Source organism: Oreochromis niloticus, linkage group LG18 (assembly GCF_001858045.2).
Source record: "Oreochromis niloticus isolate F11D_XX linkage group LG18, O_niloticus_UMD_NMBU, whole genome shotgun sequence".
Lineage (NCBI taxonomy): Eukaryota > Metazoa > Chordata > Actinopteri > Cichliformes > Cichlidae > Oreochromis > Oreochromis niloticus.
In genome coordinates, this window is record NC_031982.2 from 12,221,121 (window position 1) to 12,241,434 (window position 20,314).

Below are 20,314 nucleotides of genomic sequence, written 5' to 3' on the forward strand. Positions count from 1 at the left end.
AGTTCGTTCAGTTTATTGACAAATTGTTTGCATGTACGCACTTGTTTGGATAGCAGCTCTTTACAAAGAGTGTAGAGACTGATGAATTTGCGTGCCAGTAGCCGTGCATCTATGAATCCTTCAGCCACCAACATGATCTCACAGATCAGTTCAAAATCTGGGATCACCATCGCACAGGGCCTGAGCATTTAGAAAATTAATCAATAAATAATCACATAATATCTGACATTTATTTATTGCACCCTAAAGTCTCCTCTTTGTCTCATATCAGACCTGAATAGAGCCTTGAGGTTCTCTGGGAGCTCTGCTCTTCCAGCATAACCTGGGTTCAAAGTGATGAAGATTCCTACTGTTGGCTTCAGCTCAATCTCCTCCCCCAGAAAATGAAACCTACATACACAGCAACAAATGCATGCTGCTACATGGATGCTTAGAAAATATACAGAATGGATTAGTAGACAAATGTATAGATGGTACAACATACATGTCATTATTTCCACATAATACCTCTGTTTTTTGTTGCGTACAGCATCCTGTATAGTCTTGACTTGCACAGCTACCACAGACAGAACGTCCACTGAGATCCTGTTGAATTCATCAAAGCAACCCCACACTCCTGTCTGAGCCAGGCCCTTATAGATGTTACCTATAGACTGGAGGATGAGACGCTATGGCTGAATGGTGGAATAAATATCAATAAACAACATAAAAAAAGAATAAATGTGACATAAACGGGCACTAGAAGAAACATCTGTGCAGTCCAGGTTACCTTGTAGTCCATCTGTTCAGAGCAGTTGAACACATATACCATGATACCCAGGGAGCGTCCAAGGTCCTTAGTAGTCTCTGTTTTACCAGTGCCAGCTGGGCCTGATGGAGCACCACTCATAGTCAGATGGAGGGACTGGGTCAGGGTTATGTAACACCTGTCATGGTACGGTTGAGATTTAAATCACAGGAGAAGAAAGTAATAGATAATTTGGATTAAATCTTTGCACTTACATTTTGCATGGGTGCCTACTATCACGTTCTGCACAGCTTGACTGTAGCATTAAGATGGTAGGGCTAAAGTAAAGCGGCCTTGTTTGTAGATGCAAAGCAAGTCTAGTAATTATGCATACCCTTACTCATATCTAAAAGTCTCCCTTTAGAATACAAATCATTACTAATGTATGCATTCTGTATACTTTTGCAAAGGTTTGGCTTACAGGAGAACATGTATGTGCACATACCTGTCAGTGAGTGGAGTGATAACCAGTCTGTTTGTATTCCCCAGGTATTCATAGCTAAACTGGAACTGAGCGTCACAGATATTAATGTAACAGTGTCTCATTTCTTCATCCCACTGATGCCGTAACTGGGACAGCCACGCAAATGCCTGTCCTGATGTCACCTTAGAGACATACAACAGCATCAGGATGGTCTGCTAACTAATGCAAAACTCATTTGAAATAATATCTAATAGTCGCAGTACCTTTTGAGTAATGAGACTGGCGACCACATCTCGAGCATGGACATCAATAGTGCAGACAGTCATAATTTTCTGTCTGTCTCCAGGGGTTAAATCGCCAAGCAGCATGTGGATTAGCGAGTTGAGCTGTGTGATCTAGAAAACCAGAATTCAGCAGACATCACTGACAAACACGATCGCTATGTTCACTTACCAGCCTAATAAAATCTTACATTATGGAAGTACCTGTTTCTTGTTGTAGTCCTTGAGAGCTGTCTCAAATCCTTCCTCCACCCTCTCAAAAGCAATGCCCACATCTGTCGCCCACCACACCTGACTACCAGTCAGCCCCACCTGTTGATGGAAGGGAAACAGACATGTACAACAGATAGCTTGCATGTTTATAAAGTTAAAATGGTAAATCTACAGACTTTGCATGAACAGACCTGGGCTGGGTAGTCAAACAGCCACTGGTCTCGGGGTTTGTCCTCATAGGCAGCTACAGCTTCCTGTATCTCCTTTCGAACTGTACAGCGCATGGTGGTTTCTAAAGCACTTAACCAACACTCTGCCTGAATAAAAAAAATAAAAATGTTTCAAAAAAACTCTAAAATGAATTGCATGCAATATCATATATTTTTAAAATTGGGGAAATTATAATACAACAACTCTGTTCACTTATTTCTATTTATACTACACTATTAAAAAAAGAGACAGTGAGTTGTTTATTACTACAAAACCATAGATAGTTATAAGTCAGAAACCAGGCAACAAAAGCTCTGTGGTATATGCCTATAAAAATAGGAAATAGTAGTATTGTGTTATTATGATTGTAGTCCCTTTGCGTTTCATCAAAAAGCAAGTTTTGCAACCCCGTAAATCATAGTTCATAGCTGAGTGTAACGGTGCTGATGTACTTCCACAAACAGAAACCGCATTTTGTTTTCACAGTACCTGTCCTTCGCAGACACAGGGCTCAGAGAACGAAACATATTCTCCCTCTCGACTGTACATCCCTATCGCAACTGCCTCTCCCTCCTCCTCCCCTCCTTCAGCCCGGTCTGAGTCCTTGAAGCGAAGATCTGCTATATTGTCAAACAGCTTCAGCAAGTGTCGGGTCACCTGGAAAAAAATATACATGTGTACTCAAAAGACAGACTATTTTTGAGTTTGGTTTTATAGGCTATGATGTTAACAAAGCTCTGACGTTAACAGACCCTGATGTCTGATAAAAAATCAAAAAGAAAACAAGATTTCTTTTGCCTTTCATTATAGTGTTTTTCCTTTTTCACTTTTTCCACTCCATAACACTGAAATATGGTTGGTATATAATGTACAGATAACCACAACGTGCTAAAAATCTCTTTATAGATTCTTTCTAGAAAAACATGATTAAAATGTAATCTCTCACCTGTCTGGGCTGTGTTCCCTTAGACACAATCTCCAGTAGATCGGAGGCAGAGACAAAATAAAATCTGGGGAATGTCAGTCTCTTGGTCTCCAGGTATTCAGCAAGGGCCTTCTCACACACAGACAGCCTCTGCTGTAAGGTTTCAAGGCTCTCCAGGAAGCCAGGCTTGTTGGTCACATCTACCACGTTACTGTTCTGAACCACCTCAGTCATCAAACTCTGATTAAAACATACAAATAAATCAAATGAAATAAAGGGAGAAATGCAAAAAGACATGCGGAAAGTATGTAGCCAAGCACGGCACTATATGTAGGCAGAGGTACGATTTACCTGAAAGTCAGTGTGTATTCCCTGAAAGCGTTCAGCATCATTGGCCAGCTGGCAGCGGATGTCATGGCTGTTGGTGAAGATGCTGTTAAGATGGGCCCAGGTCCTCTGGACAGACATCCAAGATGAGATAACAAGGTCTGCCACCATCAGCTTCCTCTGCCATCCACTTACTTCTGCCTGGAAATACTCTATGTACTTACTCATCAGGATATTCTGCAGCTGCACCTGAAAAGAAATGAAGCAGTAACTTTAAATGGCAATTTGTACAAAGAAGCCCTGATGAGCTGCTCTTGAAATTGCATGAACATATTTTATATTCCCCATTGCCTATGCATTTATATAATCAGTCTTTGAGGAGTCAGTAATAAACCCAAGCCGTTCATACTAAAACTATATTATGGATCACTGGGGTGTTAATATTGCATTTTGAAAGAATAAAGCAAACTGCATATCACATTCTGCAGTAGGCAGGCACACCTGGTTGTCCTCCAGTGTCTCTATCAGATTCTCATCTGCTTTGAGCAGAGGGGTTCCTGTGCTGGCATGAGTCTCATAGGACAGCAACATAATGCTCCATGTCTGGGTTATCTCTGCCAAAACCTAAAAACCAAAGACAAATAAGTGACTTCACAAAGGCACCTGTCATTTAAAGACAACGAAAAAACAAGCAAAAGCGTTCGTTAACATCTGCTCATTCCTATTTGTGTATCATTATTTGTGAGTTCAGCTTTCTGAATCTGCTCATAAATATCTGTTCTGAGAATATGATGAAAGTCTAGTGAGTGCTTAAGTAATTAAATAATCCATCCATCAATAATCCATTACTACAAGACATATCACACAGTAATTGGTTGGTCTGGCGTCTTACCTTCTCAATGGCCATTTCTTTCACAGCCTTGTCTACTATGTTTTTAACCTCATCCTCCACACGATGAAGTTGCAATTCCAGCAGGTCCCCCAAGGTGGTGCCCTCACCCATCACAAACATAACCTGAAGATTTAAAAACAAAAGCAGACTATGGGTGTGATCAGATTTCAGATAACTGGGTTCATCAAATCTAGAAAAGTGTCTGCAGAACAATGAGAGTACACTGTATGAAAACTAAAGCCAAAGAATGGATTAAACCCCACAGAGTGGCAAGTATAATATACCATGAGTAAAACTGATGAAAAGTTACTGAACAAGAAGAGCACTCGGGGCAAAGACCAAAGTGCTAACAAATTTAAAGAAAACTGTATGAGGACCAAAATTTAATGGGCTGTTCTCTTACACATTCTCCACTCCGCCACCAAGTTTAATGAAACTTGGACTTGTAACTTTTGGGTAATCTCATTGACACACAGACAAACAAACAAAATGAAAAATGGCCAAGCAGATGGTATGAGAGACTGTAGCAGCAGCAGCAAAGATATTCTCCTACCCCAGTGGTGTTCATAAGCTGTTGCCAGTGTCTCTCCCTGACAGCTGAGTTTTGCAGCTCGTTGACAGCTCTCAGAGAGGTCAACAGGTTTTTCACTGTTGATTCCAGACCCATATAGACATCCCACACTCGCACCTCCTTATCCAGCATTTTCATCTCCTTCAACAGACGACAGACATACTCACAGTTATTGAAAAGGTACTCTTTTTTCAAACATGAAACAGTTAAACTGAATCAAAGTTCAAGTATTTATCCACAGAAGAGTGCTATACTGTACTTTAGCAAACCGCCGGAGTTCCATGTCCATCTGCTCAACGTTGATCTCTTTCCACGGAGTCTTTGTCCAATCCTCTATACTGGTCTACGATTCGCAGGAGATTAAGTGCATCATTTGATTATTTTGCATGCAGTGACTCACTATGGAGACCCTGCCTTGTATTAAAAAAACAAACTAGCATATTTGTATTTACAACCCCAATTCCAAAAAGTCAGGATGCGGTGTAAAATGTAAATATAATAAAGTGTTTAGAAATTATGCAACACTTTCAGAATAATGTTCCTCAACTTGAAAGAATGTTTATTACATGGAAATCCCTTTCTGTGAGTCAAGTTCACTGTGCCATCTACCAATACAGGTTAAAGCTCTATCATGCAAAGAAGAGGCCACATGTGAGCATGATCCAGAAATGCTGCTGTGTTCTATTTTGAGTTTGTTTTGGATTTGTGATTCATTCTTTTGGAATTAAAAGATTTTCAGGGTTTTAGTTCTGTATTAGTTATTCCTGAGTCCTCAGTATTTCCTAGTGCCTATGAGTTCTCATTATTTATATTTCTTTGTTTATATTTCTACTTCGTGGTTCTTGATTATGTGAGTACCTTTTCTGTGTCTGGTCTGCCCTAGTCTCATCTACATGTCGCGTCATCAGTATTTCAGTGTTTTCAACGCTTTCTGTCTCCCTTGTCATGTTTCTGTCTCTCTGGTCTTCCTGGGTTCTACCTGGTTTCCCAATCTCCGTACCAAGTAACTATGTTTTCATTCCTAGTCCTCATGTTCATGCTTTCCTGTGCCCATAATCTTCTGTGTTTCATCCTTTTGTCTCCCCAGTCAGTTATGTTTCGCCCTGGTCCCTGCATCAAGCTCGTATGTCTCTCTCTCAGTTTTGCTTCTTGTGTCTGTTTATTTAGATTCTGTTCAGCTGTGTTTCCAGGTGTGTTCAATCTGCCTTAATTCCCTTCTGTCTATATATTGTCTGCATCTCTCTCTGTTCTTTGTCGTGTCTTCCATCATGGTGTTTGTAGTCTCTGTCAGTCAGTTTAGTCAAACCCCACCACTGCCCACATCATTTTGCTTTTGATTTCTGTTTTTTTGCTAGCACAACAAAAGCTGTGATATTAAAAAAAAGCTGTCCACTCTCTGCCTGCCACAGGCCTCAGTTCATGACATGATATGTTTCTGTGTCCGATAGTGAATAAAATATGGATTTGTGATATTTGTAAATCACTGCCTGTTTTTATTTACATCAGGGGTCCCCAATCTCAGTCCACGAGGGCCCGTGTCCCTGCAGGTTTTAGATCTCACCCTGGGTCAACACACCTGAATCACATGATTAGCTCATTACCAGGCCTCTGGAGAACTTCAAGACATGTTGAGAAGGTAATTTATCCATTTAAATCAGCTGTGATGGATCAAGGACACATCTAAAACCTGCAGGGACACCGGCCCTCGTGGACTGAGATTGGGGACCCCTGATTTACATATTACACACCATCCCAACTTTCTGGAACTGTGGTTCAACTGTACCTTTACAAAGACGACCATATCCCATACTGCTTTGACAAGTATGATGTCAGAGCGACACTGCCGCAGCTGCTTGTATTCTGGGAAGCTGACCTCAAACAGATCAGCTGTGTCCTGCAACTTCTTCATTTCCATCTCCATCGTAGCTACGCCTCGATTACACTGCAGGCGATTTTGATATGTTATTTAAATTTTCTTTAATCACACACTGTGTTCTACATTTGAAAGAAGTACTGTTAAGATTTCTCCTTTAACAGACACTAAAAGAAATGTGCTGCCTGCTCACCTTATCAATAAGCTTATATGGCTCCTCCACACTGATTTTAAAGATTGACTCTGAACGAAATTGTTCTCTGAACTCATGCTGTTTGACCTAAAGTATGAAATCATAGCAAATTAAGGATTAATGCATATCTGCCTCCACCTCTCCGTCTATCACCTTACAGACACTGGAGTGTGGGTTTCATATATAATGCAGGAAAGAAGTTTTATGTGTCAGATATTGAGCTCTTTGTAAGGGGTTGCCAGACTGACATCCTACCCCAATCACACAAAGCCTCACCTCAAACCGAACACATTTCCTGCGGATAACTGAAACTTCATTTGACTGTAGCGGTGCCACCTCATGTTTGACCATGAAGGCAATTTTTCTGACACTTTTCCACTTTTCCGGCAGCTCCTGTGTTGTGTGGGAAAGAAGCACTGATAACTGTACATATCGCCTATGATAAATGAAAAAATGTGTGTTTTTGAATTGGTTCACACTTCTAGCTGTGTGCAGACACTCTCTGGAAGCTGCTGTCCGTAGGTCTTTAGAAGTTCAGTGGTAGACTTGAGCGGTTTAAAGTGCTGTTCGTCGCTGATCTGTCTGTCTCGTATGGCCATGAGGTGTCCCATGATTTTCACAAGGCCTGCATAATCGCCATCTGACACCTTGGTAGAAAGGCCACATGCTGTGTCCTGGACAAACTGGGACAATTCCCTCACACTGTTAAATAGAGAAGAAGGGAGATGAAGTGAGGTTCCAGAGGACTGGTTTTAAAAAATGTCTTTTAAATAATAAAAAAGTTTTATTTATTTTGACTTTTATGTGTCTCACCTCTGGTTCACGTGGTTAAGAAGGTGCTCTTTGAACATCCAGCTCCACTTTTTAATGACATTCATCAGTGTGTGCTTGAAGGGTCTGATATCTAGCTGTAGCCAACCACAAAACACCCTTCGGTCCTCCATTTTGCTCACTCGCACATACAGAGACTCAAACAGATTGATCTGAAATAATGAATAATTCAGTTATTATTGTTGTAATGCTTTCCAAATGTGAGTGAAATAAACCAAGGTTAAAGCATAAATGGATCACAAATGTTGAACACACTTGTTCTTTAAAGTTGTCCAGGGTGGGTGGGTTCTTTTTTAGTTCGTAGTCGGCATACAGCTCAGCTTCCTCTGTACTTAACGCGTGTCCATAAAGTAGGAACTGTCTCATAAATTCAGACCTGTGAATTTATGAGACAATTTAAAAATTATTTCTGTACTTGCTAACAATAAAAACAAATCAGTAACAGCCACACACAGCTGACCTGTCATCAGTCCAGAGGTAGCGGTAGCTAGAAAATGATGCCTGGTACTCCCTGACCTGTAAATAAACACTTTCACAACTATTCGCCTGTAAACTTCATAAAATAATCTTCCATATGTGACCAGAAAAAAATGTCACTAACCTTAGCGACAGATGCGCGTGCCCGTGAGCGGATTATGTGGCACATGTCTGACAAATCCTCCATTTCATTTATGTCACACTGCAAGATGGAAAATCAAGATTGCTTATAATAAGGGTCTGTTTACATGGAAATATATGTATGTATATGTATATGAATCTAATCTGTGCGGTACCTGGTAGTTACTCAGCTGTTTGTGACTTGCCACTCTAGGAATGAGGGAAGCCATGCTTGTAATGTTGCACACCATCTTATCCACAATATCATAGAAGTTACCAGTGTGGCTCAAGTCTAATGAAGGGTCAAAGGTCATCTCATTGCTGTTGAGAACCAACTGGACTTCAAACAGAGGTGTAATACGCTGAGCTGCATCTGTGTTGTCCATGAGGTACTGCAGAGAGCAGCGTACTGCGCTGGTGAAGCCTGCCAGGATCATCCTGTCAACATACTCAGTATAGGCATGCCACTCACTGCTGTCGAGATCCGTCACACTGAGGAGAGACTGGTTCTCCTGAAAATTATGTGTTGAATGAAAAGTTTCAACACCAAATAAACATACACATGAATATGGGTTGTATTAACATTTGCAATGTGTGCGCATCATCTCTCCAGCATAGAGATTAATACGATGAATATACCTGCAGTAGTTTGTGTATCTGCTCCCCTGTACTAGTAATGAGAGCATGCTGTTTGGAAACACTCTCTTCAATGTCAGCGAAAACGAGGAGAGGAGAGTCACGACTCTTTCTGGTAATGAAAGCCCGGTTGCTGAATTTACCCATCAAGGCTTGGATGGCTTCCACATTAGCTTTGCTCTTCTGGACACGACTAGAAATGCTCTGGCGATGGCAAAAACAAGGAGCAACAATTACAGGCAATAATTATGTTTCCGGCATCATGTTGCTTTTTTTTTTCAAGTGCTTGCTGTAGAGTTGAAGCGCTCTGAGATAGGGCTATAATTAAGAAAACTAACTTGGCCCACACACAGAGGATTCTGGGTTTCATGCAGACAGGCAACCACTGGCTTTTTTTTTAATAAATCAGCCCAAATGTTGACAGAGACAGTGGTTATTCTACTTAAAAAAGGAAAATCACTTAAATATGCTGCAAAATAGTGTCAACACATGTACTGAAAAACTCACCCATTAATGCAGGCACTGCCTTGCATCTTTTTGTTTGCTAGAAGTTCAATACAACATTTGCCGCATATTTTCAGTACCTGTGCCAGGTCTCGTGTACTCTGAATGTAGTCCCATAGGTCATCCTGAGCCCACGTCAGTTCCCCGAGGGCCGGATTCAGCTGTCGTCTCATCCCATCCATCTCATCTTTGACCAGTCCCAGCTCTACAGCTAGGATGGTGCTGTGGAGCTGGTTGTACCACTGGGTCACCAAAGCCAGTGTTTGTGTGTACTGCATAATAAAATGCAGCATTAAAACCCCAGCATATTTGTAAAAAACATGCTTTCTAAAGAAAGCTGTCAAGTCCAGTAAACTGCTTGAGGGTTAATGACCTACCATGTGTAGTCTCTCTCGTTTAGAATAGAGATGAAGAGCTGCTTGGGGAATGTTTTGGGTCTTCAGCATACCCAGATATTTCACTTCTCTTAGCACAGATGCTAACTGTGGAGAGTGACAACAAAAGAAAGTACAAACTGATTTCCATAGATTTTTGTGCACGATTTTGCAAGTGATATCAGTTACTTTTAAACACCTTCTCATATTTTATATTTATGTGTATCCATTGTTTCCTCCCATGGTGATTAATTATACTAGTAAAATATACTTCATCTGTTTATCAAACTGCTGTTGCTACTTCTGGGGAATGTTTCACAAAGTGTGTTTAGTGGACAGAAATGTGAGTTTATTAACCTTGAGTTGAAGGAAATGCAGAAAGAGACACTAGTTTAAATAATGATTTAGCAGAGAAAAACACTCTATGTGCTCAATTTGATACTAGCAGGTTTTCTTCACAAAACCTTGAATTTCTCTCGATCTCCCTCCTGCAGAGCTTAAAGAAGCAGTCTGACAAGTCATTTCACTTCTGATCTCATACAGTCAAAATGACTGTGACTTCTACATTTTCACCTTTACTTGCCTCTATGTAATATCTTTTATCTGTGTTGTGTTAGTAGGATAATATTTTTAAAGTCTGTTCAAAAATTAATCGTCTTTGGGCTTACAGCAGGACTGAAGTTGACCTGGAAGAAGCCCGTTTCACTATCCAGTGCCAACAGTGGCTCCTTGAGGTGTGTTTCACAGATTTCTTCAAGCCCCTCGGTCCACTCTAAGAACATCTCCTCATCACGCTGGTCTAAAACCTCAAGAACGCGTTCACACCTCTGGAGGACATCTTCTGCCTCTGCACAATCCAGGGGCCTGGAAGAGAGAGAGAGAAAGAGATAATGCAGGAAAAGAATTATACAGCAAGTGAAGTATAAGTCATTTATATCCTGTAAACATGTGACAGAAACAGTAAAATAAATAAATTCTTGTAATGAATATGCCAAAAGCAAAAAAAAAGAAAAAAAAGTGTTTATAACCAAAATACATATTTTAGGTACACACTGTTATTCGGATGATTAAATACAGGGTACAAGAATCTGAAATATTAGTTACAGCTGACTGCTTAAAGCCTTGAATGTTTGACATCCTTTTAAATCTTTAAATAATCAATGGACACAAGATATTTTTTTTCTACTTTATTTGGTTACTGCAAATTATAATAATAACATCAGTGGATCTGCTGGGTTTCAAAACCCATGTATGTCAACTGAGAAAGGTAAAATGTTATTGATTTAATACCCTTAGTGATTAATAACCAAGTGCGTTGGAACAAAAAAATACCCTAAAATCATCCTTATTGTGTTTATTAGGTAGGTTCTTACATGTGGGGCAGCTGGCAGAGGTTACTCCTGTGAGTCAGGATCCGGCTCCGGAGCTCCTGCGACCATTTGAGGTTACCGGCCACTTGAGGCATATTCTTTCCCAGGATCGCAAAACCTGACTGCAGCTGAAACACAAGGTTTCATTCCATTTGGCTGACAACTTAATCTTTCAAGTCACTTTGAGTTAACACTCTCACACGACGTATGTGGACCCCAGTGCCATTTGTGTCATCTCAAATCTTCTGCTGTGGCTACAATTAACATGTAATCCATGCAAACTATTTATGAAGCAGCTGTTACAGCACTATGTTTCCACTGTAATTAACGACACTGTTCTCGCTGGGTGTAAGAGCAGTGAGCTGTGGATGTTTACATTTATATGCAAGTGTGCAAAGGCTCTGTTTACATATTTGTAATAATATTCATATTATTTAAATTAAGCTCCCGGTATACAGGAAATGTATTTATTAGCAGTGCCATTTATTTCGTGAATACCAGCTGGTGTTAACTTTATTTCTTTCACAGTGTCCTGTGTTTAACAGCACTGTGCTGGGTCCAAAAACTGAAGATACAGAACAATCCCAAATGAAAGCTCATCATTTTGTTTTTCCTGTGTGTCAGACAATCCTACATTGTAAACATATAAACATATAATAACTGTAAACGAAAACATCTAATAAGCAGCACATGTGCTTAAACAAAGATGTCTGGTTATTTGATTAAAAAAATGCCTAATGTGCTTGAGTAGGATGGTTATTAAAAATAATAACCAAGCATTGTAATCTTAATTACAACCCTTGTAATTTAAAAAAAAATCCAATCTAAAATCTCTTTGGGGCAACTGAAAATCAAATTATGTATGCAGGAAAAACCCAGGTACCCAGAGACATTATAAAACTCACTGCTAAGACAAAAATGAAGTGTTTTAAATTGCTAAACTTGATCAAACAGTCAGTTAATACACACATAACACACACAGACACACGCATAAAATACGGCAGCTGAATCGTGGCGTATTGTGAAGCAAATGTGTGTAAGTAATTAGGAACATAAATTCAATCCGTCTCACCCCATCTTTGTGTTGATCAAGTATAAACTGGCAGTGGCCTACTTCCTGGCTAAACATGTCCAACAGCACACTGTAATTAGGCGAAAACAGCTGGTGGATTCTGGGTCTCTCAAGCAGGGTGCCAAAAATCTTCAACAGCTAGATGGAACACAACAGCAGCTTTGTGACATTTTGTACATTCAAGGCACAAAACATCTAAACAGCACTAGTTGAAATCCCCCAAAACGACCAAATGATGCTATTATGTTAACTTGCTAAATGTCTTACACTTGCTCCTTTAAGTAAACTACTAAATGACCTTTAAAGGAGTAAGAGGCCTACCTTAAAGGCTGACTTCAGGCTTTTGGAGTGCTGAAAGGCCAAATTGAGGACAGTTCCCAGCCTTTGGTCAAAATCTTTGTTCTGCTCCAAGAAACGCCTGTAGTGGTTCACAAAATCCTGAGAAGGCATTAGATAGGAAATGATGGGTATTTTGAGAGGCTTTTGTGATTAAAAAGCTTTGATTCAATTTAAATTATTAGACAATTTCATTCCATAAAATTCCTCCTTAGCTCATTTAATCAGTATTGACTGGATTAACACATACTTGAGAGAAATATATTATAACACAGATCAATTTCTGATCGAGTTCCTGTTCTGAGCCACGCTGGAAACTGTTGTAAAATATCCAGTAAATTAAATATTGATGCGCTGACTAATAATGACTCCTGCCACTCGTTCTTGTGTGTTGCTTAGCAACTACTCTGCTTTTCTACCTTTCAATTATTGTACTGCTGGGCAGAAAAATAAAATATAATTGTTATTTTTTATTATTTGCCTGTGCCAGCCAATGCCACAATTAAAGAGCAGCGTGATATTAAAAACAACGGCAACTCTCTCAGTAGCTCTCACGTCATTAGTGCAGTCCAAGGGGTCATATTTGCTCTCTCTAAGGGTCCGCCAGCGGTCATGAAACTCCTCACTCATGCTGAAGACCATCTCACTTAAGATTTTCCCTCTGGATCCACCTAATTCAATTTTCTCCAGCTTCAGAAAGTCCAGTGCTGTTGCAAAAAGTTCCTACGAGTGAAACGAGAAAAGACAGTGATGGATCAGCATAATATCGTGGAGCTAAAGTTCAAAAATATACATTTTCATGCAGATTTACTTGATTAAAAAAATGCTCAATCCTTTATAGGAGTGAGAGATGTCGATTTTTCAATTTTCCTGGATAACCAAGGTACAGACCTCGATCATAAGAAGCCTTTCCATGATGCAATCTGAGCGTTTAAACACAAGTTTCGCTGGAAAGTCCCAGAGCTTGATGCTCTGTGAGTGTTTGTAATACTTCGGGATCTGCTCGCGGTAAGTGTGAAACAATTTCTTGAAGGTGCGCAGAACTGAGATGCTTATCCGTACTCTCTCCATCCCTTCCTCAAGCTCCATCTTAAACAATTCTTCGGGGATTAAATAGGCAAAGGCCTGTATTCAGACACAAAGTCGTTACAGAGATAAATTTTTAATTCCTCTTCCTTCGTCTCCTTTTCATCACATGTGCACAGACATGCATCACCTGTACCTTTTCAATGATCAGGTTGCAGAACTCCTGCAGGAGCACCACCATTCGCTGTGGAGTGCAGTAGTACTGGGAATGACTCCAGATGAGGCAGAGCGTGTGAAAAAGAGGAGGTAATAGTGCATCCACCTGTGGAAAACTCTTCTCCTCCAAGTTTGTAATCAGTCTCCTTAGAGGGCGTAGATACAGATCTATGTCTTCTGCTTCCAGCACGGCTGTGATAATTACATCCACAAGTATCAGTCGATAACGTGAACATAATGGGGCATTTATGGTGCTCTAAAAGGTGTGATCTCTGATTACATTTATTTAGCACCAGTGTAAACATGATAGCTGCACTTCCCATGATTGTTAAATGAGCATGATGAGACAGAAAATGCAATGAAAAGGCTAAATATAGAAAAAAATAAGGTTCTGTTAGGGTAACGATGCTGTAAAATTCTGGGTTCAGTAAGCATAAAGAAAAATTAATGCTTGATCTGTTTCTTAAATTAAACTAAATGGGAGCTGGAGCTGTTAGATACTCGTGACATGATGACAAAACAAATTAATAAGTCCCGATGAACGAGAAGTAATGCTGATCTACCCTCATTGACTTTGACGCAGACGTCCTTGAAGGCGGAGTAGTAACTGCTCTTGACTCTTCTCAGGATCTCCATGATCTGCTCCACTTTAGAGCTGCGGATCTGGAACCAAGGAGCTCATATTAACATGCACATTCAGCTCCCACCGATTTATTATTTCAAGAGTATAATAAATGTACAGGTTTTGTACAACATTGAGAACTTTCGTCATTGCTGCCCTCTCTGTTCAGCTGTATTGGTGGGCACAGGAACACATCTCAACATTAAGCATCGCATACAATGAATATAAAGTAAAATTTTATTAGTTGTCAGTTTTCCTGCTCTACTGTGTATTGTGATTCCACGAGAGCACCCCAGCATGATTCACAGCTCTTTAAATGGACCGAAACAAGCTGACTCTTTAACCTTCCCCTTAAACGTCCCTTCTGGATGATCATTCTCCAGAAGTCTGCCATTGCTTGTGAGCTGTGCTGTCTGTACTTTAAAGGTGGCTGGACCTGTAGCAGATGACTATATAAAGAAATCCACGAGGAGCTGATGTCAGCTCATTGCAGCAATAGAAAATAACAAGTGGAAACTCAGTATTCAGAGCAATCTGGAGGCTGAGCTTTGGCTCACGGGGACTACTTTTATATACCTCTACTGTTATTTAACTTTGGACACATTTAATGAACATAATGTGTGTTTTGTTCTTTTTTAACTAATGAATAACACGAGTCTTATACTTATTTTATAACGTCATACTTGTGACTGGATGCCCAGCAGGTTTTCCCTCTGAGCTGCCCAGAACTGGAGCTCCACGCTGGGGCCTGGGTGGTGTCCCTGAAGCAGCATCATACCAGAGTCTTTCTTCAGCACACTCCATATCTGTCCGGACCACTGCACAATCAGAGTTTCTATAGAGTATAACAAGCCACGGTCCAGTGGCCATCCAGTGTGGCTGAGAGGGACAGAGTGAGAGCAATCAGTCTGGATAAAAATAGAAGTGAGCTAGTGAAGCTATATGTACAATAGGAACACTACAAATGAGGTATTGTATATTATTTCTCTAGGAAATTGTAAATGTCAACCAGCGTTTACCAGTGCCTTTACGCACTAGTTCTTTTTAAAGGTTATGCTATGTTACATTATTCAATTACCTCTTACTCCATACATTCTTCAAAAGTCTGACAATAACCAAGTATGTAAACCCTCACTCTTCACTATTAAGCTAATATCAATAATAAAACGAGTTACTGTAGGACTTTTGCGCTAATGACTTAACTCCACTGCTTAATTAAACTTTGTCAGACGTAGCTTCTTAACTGACGCTGCTGTGTTGAGGGCATTTTCCAAGTTCCTCAAGGTCTCAAGGTAAACTTTAGCTAACATGAAAGAAAAACATTCCGCCACTGTGCAGCAATTTGTCTAAACTTGACTCAGGGAGAAAACAAATATGACAGCTGACCCTGCTTTTTCACTTTCTGAATCCCGTCTTTTGTCTTGTTTCTTGTAAAACACAAGGACGCCCACTTTTCTTGTAATATGTCTGACAAACGGTGAGGCAACGGAACATTTTCATCGACGAACTTGACCAGAAAACAGCCTGTTTACCAGGTAAATGCTCCCCATGCCCTGCCCCTTTCCAGCCTGAAATAAGGGCGGCAAATGAAAAGTTTTACAATTAAATTATAATTAAAAATAACCTGTTAATTCCGAGACACATTCACAGCCACTGCAACACTTTAGCTCTATTTGAAAAAATTCCCAACATTCTTAGCTACAGTTTGGCTGTCTGTGTATTCTGACACCACCGACCTGAGCACAATGTCCTGAGGTCGTGCCCTCTCCACGTACAGGGGTAGGGGCAGCAGTGTTCGCCCCTCGGCTCGACCTCTCAGAGTGACCACCTTGCTCCTCAGCTTCTCCAGGTGCCTGTGGATGTCATCAGACACCACCCTCGGCCAGGCCTCGTGGTTGAGACCGTTGGATAGCACACACACTAGCACCTGTATGAAGAGGTGTTCAAAAGGTAGCTATACACGCACACATATTGTACTAGGACACATACACAGAACGTACCAGAAAAACTGTAAACCAGAAAATTTTGCATCCACAGTCAACATATATGAAAATGTGCACTTGTAGACATCCTACACCTGAACACACTACCCAACCTCAGATATGACAACAGGCAGGTGCTCCATTGGGTATCCAGGTACTTCTCCCAGCCTGAACTGGTGTCTGAATCCTTCTCGGGAAATTCTCTTCACGCCCTTCTTCAGGACACACAGCAGCTTGGTCTTCCACGGCGGGGACGTCTTCACAGATGAAAAAACAGTGGGAATGCTTTCAAGAACATTGAAAGCACTAGAAATAAGTAGCGACTTATTTCAGAAAAATGTGTATATTAGATGAAGTGCAGATTACAAACCCAGGAGTTTCTGTTAAACACCTGTGTACCTGTATACCAGCTTTTTTGTCACATATAGGAACTAAATTCACTAAAGATTGTGAAAATTTGTGTATCATCACTGTTCCTCTTATCTTTACCTCAGAGATGATAGTACAGACAGTTTGCCCTATTAAATATTTATTCAAGACTGTTTTTAGAATTTTATGTACCTACCAAACTGACTCTGGGTGGGGAGATGAAAACAACATTTATAAAAGCAGGTGCTTGAATTTTTCATCACTTTTATCTGTGTACATATACATTTATCATTGTCCTTCTGTGCATTTATCTTACTTGAGCATCCCCTGCATGCAGTGTCCCTCCAGGTCCGGTGAAGAGCAGCAGCCTGTTAGTCCAGATGTGGTCCAGAAAATCCAGTATAATCTTCTGGTTCTCATCAGCACCAATGAAGCGGTTCCACTTATCTGTCTTCACTCGCAGCACATAGAAGGCCTGCTCCCGAAGGAAGTCCACTCTCTCATCTGACAAAACCACCCCGGCTTTGAGAGTGGGCTCCTGGGAGGCACGCACTCCCCCAGCCCCTCCGCTGCCTAAACCTCCACTGCTGCTTCTCATGCTGGTGGCTTCAGCCATGAAGCTCTTAGCGAGCAGGAAGCACACAAAAATGTGTAGAGGAATGTGAAGTAAGAAAAGAGTATCACCTGCAGTGAGGTAACAGGTATGTACTTACCAGTACTTTTTGTCAAATATCTATAATAACCTATGAAGCTATAAACAGGTATTTCCCAGCACATAACATGGATGAGCTCTTTCTACTCTCCAAACTTTTCCTTCTCTCTTTTTCAGGTATGAAAAGTGATACACTTCTTGATGGGCAGGTGACGAAGCACTACGGACAGCCTTCATTACCCTGAATGGAGGTGGCTATTTATGTAGCCTGTGTGCTCTGCAATCCTATCCTGTAACCTGAGCCTTCAGAGGAGGCCCAACTGCAGCAACTACTCCAGTGCAGGTAATGTTTCACCTTAAATATACATATATATTGATGTGTGATGAGCTTAATATTATTAAGAAACTCAAATGATGTAATTTATAGTATAGGTGTGTCTTAGGGAAACAAAACATACTGTACAGGTTTCTCTAAAGAGATTCTTATTTTAATAATAAAACAAAATACAGAGCAAAATATCCATTCGACTAATTTATCAAAAGTACACAGCTTTGTTTATGCCCTCTTCATCTAACCTTTGCAATGTGTATCATTGCCACCTGGGGGCAGTTTGGTACAGTGCTTCTGACAGCATCCTTCTTTCTGTAATCCAAAGTGACCCTAGCCATGACATCCTATTATATATGTTATGCCATTTATGTAAAAATGTGGAAAAATGGGACATTTCTCTAACTGTGTTACTTAAAATACCACAGCAATGATTACCCTTTTAAAGATCTTGCAATTTCTGAGTTTAACATTAATACAAAGATGTAATCATATCCCAATTTCAAATGAGCTGACTGCAGAGTCTGACATTTCAGTGCGGTGCTAACCTTATAGTTACTTATGGCAATGTAATATCCACCAATGGATGACACAAGCGTTCTTTGAACAGAAGGCTGGTTGAAAAGTGAAGTTTAATTAATATTTTACTTTAATTACTTTATTTTTTCATGGTATATACCTATTCCATATATCCAGTCCATGCATATGACACATGGTGGTTTATATCTCTATTTTTCAAGCGTCTGTTTTTAACCACCAATAATCCACTGCTCTCCAAAGGAATTTGTCCTTTCTGTAATCTGTTATTCCACGTCTCACTGTGTTTGTGTGAGTAAAACCATGTGTGTGCTTTCATGTATGCGCTTTCACACGCTCATTTTATATGTGCAGCTTGAATGAATGTCCTTGTTAAGTGAAGGTGACGTTTTTGTTGGTATTAATGTATGTATGTGTGATTGAACGTGTAGGGGTTTTGTGTGTGTGTGTGTGTGTGTATGCCAAGCCAGCGCCAAAGGCTAGTGAGGGTGTCCCTTAGGTTTCTCCACACACTGTATCTAAGCCCATTTGAGCCGGCTGACAGCAGGAGCATGACTGCCCATCTCTCTGACCTCATGCCCAATGTCAGCTCTTCTCTGCAGGGTTGGAGGGATGGAGGCCAGAAAAAGAGATCTTTGGGCAATAAGGGAGAGGGAACCAACGGAGAGACAAAGGAGGAAAAAAGGGTGTATGGCGGGCTGGAGAATGAGGAGAGGCAGTAAGCACACAGAATACAAATGAAAGCGAGAATGGAGTGATGAAGCAGTAGAAGAGCACAACAGCAGAAAAGAGATACGCACTTAGGGATAAATATTAAAGTGTACTACCGAACACTGCTGAGCAATCTAAACAGGAAGGGTAAGACCACATGGAAGAAGTATCCCCAGGCAATATTTAATCTCCGTGCTCTTGACTGTAACTGAAATATCACCTGTGAGTGGATGTAATATTAGTCTCCAGTGTAGCTTAAGAAAGCAGCTAAATTCTTTTCTTTTTAAATCTCTGAGCAATGTAGTTTTAACCTGAAGCATCTCCCTCATTTCTTTTTTCCCCTCCACTGTTTCTGTACCTCTTTTCATTGCTCTCCCCATTTGTCGTTGCCATGGCTACGTGTTGCTTGACAATCAGGCTGCCGTTCTTGAGCTTCAGCTGGGCTCACTCTCTGCCTCGCGTCTCAACCACTCCTTCTGCTCCTGTCCTCATCACGCTTTTCCCTGTCCTCACCCAGGAGGAAATTACATGTAGATGAGCTCGAGGTTTGTGTATCTTTCAGTCACGCGCATCCACACACACACACACACACACAGGTGCGCATACACACAAACACACGCACTTAGAAAATGATGACCATCATCTCCTTGGGCAGTGTAGGAGTCTCAGACGACTGCACTTTGGTACTACTCACCGTGGCTTTTTTCATTTTGCATTTTAGTCTCTGGGCAAAATCGACGGATTCATTTCAGAAGCCGTCGGACTCAGGGGAGGCTGAGAAATGTATGAAAGAGGAGGCTCGAGATGAGAAAAAAGGAAGACGTGAACTCAGTGAGAAGAAAGTCACTGGGAGAGAAACTGAGACAGTGACAGAGATGGCTAATGCGGACACTGTCAGACATACACACATATGTAATGACTATTTTGAAGCTTTCCTCCTGTTGCTGGCTGGCTACCCATGAAACCCCACCACGGATGGCGGTTGCCATGTATGGGTTGTGTGTGTCCAGATGGTGCTGACCAGATGTCCCTCCCAGGGAAGATGAAGTAAATGGAGCGATTACAGTAATGACTGGCACACACATCTGTCTCATACCTCTGCATGGCTTCCAGCTCTTTTCGACACACACACATGCACGCACAGGTGAAGGCACACAATAGCACTACTTACGAGAATCAGCAAACTCTATAATGATGTATACTGTTATACTGTAGAGTTTTGTTTTTCTTTTCTTTTATTAATTTAAGCAGCCTTTTGACACCTCAAGCACCCTAAAAAGAGCGTAAGTCTGGGTGAAATGTAGCTGCTCTTGTCAAGGTTACTTTGCTTACTCCTTCTGAGCTCTTCAGCCTAACCCTACGTTACAAGCTCGCTCAACTCTGCAACTTCAATATTGTCCCTTTCATCACTCCAATCCAACCCACTTCAAAAACTGCCCCCTCTTTCGCGCCTGT

At 40.8% G+C, this 20,314-nt stretch overlaps 1 protein-coding gene and 1 long non-coding RNA gene across 3 annotated transcripts in view; one reads left to right on the forward strand and one right to left on the reverse strand.

Annotated features, from left to right (window-relative positions):
* Positions 1 to 16,480, reverse strand: part of dnah9l (dynein, axonemal, heavy polypeptide 9 like) — a 36,576-nt gene extending 20,096 nt beyond the window's left edge. For both annotated transcript variants that reach the window (XR_003215027.1, XM_013270477.3), the window contains exons 1-38: positions 16,376 to 16,480; positions 16,017 to 16,207; positions 14,964 to 15,159; positions 14,222 to 14,321; positions 13,639 to 13,850; positions 13,308 to 13,541; positions 12,972 to 13,139; positions 12,402 to 12,518; positions 12,081 to 12,218; positions 11,012 to 11,136; positions 10,307 to 10,502; positions 9,642 to 9,746; positions 9,345 to 9,536; positions 8,764 to 8,964; positions 8,301 to 8,636; positions 8,129 to 8,206; positions 7,988 to 8,043; positions 7,783 to 7,903; positions 7,510 to 7,679; positions 7,176 to 7,398; positions 6,973 to 7,089; positions 6,697 to 6,783; positions 6,414 to 6,572; positions 4,890 to 4,973; positions 4,613 to 4,771; positions 4,060 to 4,182; positions 3,669 to 3,791; positions 3,192 to 3,416; positions 2,862 to 3,080; positions 2,405 to 2,572; positions 1,897 to 2,022; positions 1,697 to 1,804; positions 1,475 to 1,606; positions 1,233 to 1,393; positions 770 to 926; positions 508 to 653; positions 274 to 429; positions 42 to 180 (exon numbers count right to left, since the gene is read on the reverse strand). Coding sequence is in view for 1 of the 2 variants with exons in the window: in XM_013270477.3 (XP_013125931.2) it covers positions 42 to 180; positions 274 to 429; positions 508 to 653; positions 770 to 926; positions 1,233 to 1,393; positions 1,475 to 1,606; positions 1,697 to 1,804; positions 1,897 to 2,022; positions 2,405 to 2,572; positions 2,862 to 3,080; positions 3,192 to 3,416; positions 3,669 to 3,791; positions 4,060 to 4,182; positions 4,613 to 4,771; positions 4,890 to 4,973; positions 6,414 to 6,572; positions 6,697 to 6,783; positions 6,973 to 7,089; positions 7,176 to 7,398; positions 7,510 to 7,679; positions 7,783 to 7,903; positions 7,988 to 8,043; positions 8,129 to 8,206; positions 8,301 to 8,636; positions 8,764 to 8,964; positions 9,345 to 9,536; positions 9,642 to 9,746; positions 10,307 to 10,502; positions 11,012 to 11,136; positions 12,081 to 12,218; positions 12,402 to 12,518; positions 12,972 to 13,139; positions 13,308 to 13,541; positions 13,639 to 13,850; positions 14,222 to 14,321; positions 14,964 to 15,159; positions 16,017 to 16,207; positions 16,376 to 16,405 (5,778 nt within the window). In the remaining variant the exon portion in view is untranslated. The remainder of the gene's footprint in view (positions 1 to 41; positions 181 to 273; positions 430 to 507; positions 654 to 769; positions 927 to 1,232; positions 1,394 to 1,474; positions 1,607 to 1,696; positions 1,805 to 1,896; positions 2,023 to 2,404; positions 2,573 to 2,861; positions 3,081 to 3,191; positions 3,417 to 3,668; positions 3,792 to 4,059; positions 4,183 to 4,612; positions 4,772 to 4,889; positions 4,974 to 6,413; positions 6,573 to 6,696; positions 6,784 to 6,972; positions 7,090 to 7,175; positions 7,399 to 7,509; positions 7,680 to 7,782; positions 7,904 to 7,987; positions 8,044 to 8,128; positions 8,207 to 8,300; positions 8,637 to 8,763; positions 8,965 to 9,344; positions 9,537 to 9,641; positions 9,747 to 10,306; positions 10,503 to 11,011; positions 11,137 to 12,080; positions 12,219 to 12,401; positions 12,519 to 12,971; positions 13,140 to 13,307; positions 13,542 to 13,638; positions 13,851 to 14,221; positions 14,322 to 14,963; positions 15,160 to 16,016; positions 16,208 to 16,375) is intronic.
* LOC112842950 (uncharacterized) lies at positions 15,674 to 17,620 on the forward strand. Its single transcript, XR_003215031.1, has 4 exons — positions 15,674 to 15,815; positions 16,058 to 16,230; positions 16,969 to 17,332; positions 17,461 to 17,620. It is a non-coding gene; the product is annotated as an uncharacterized LOC112842950 (long non-coding RNA).
* Positions 17,621 to 20,314: the final 2,694 nt, after the last annotated feature.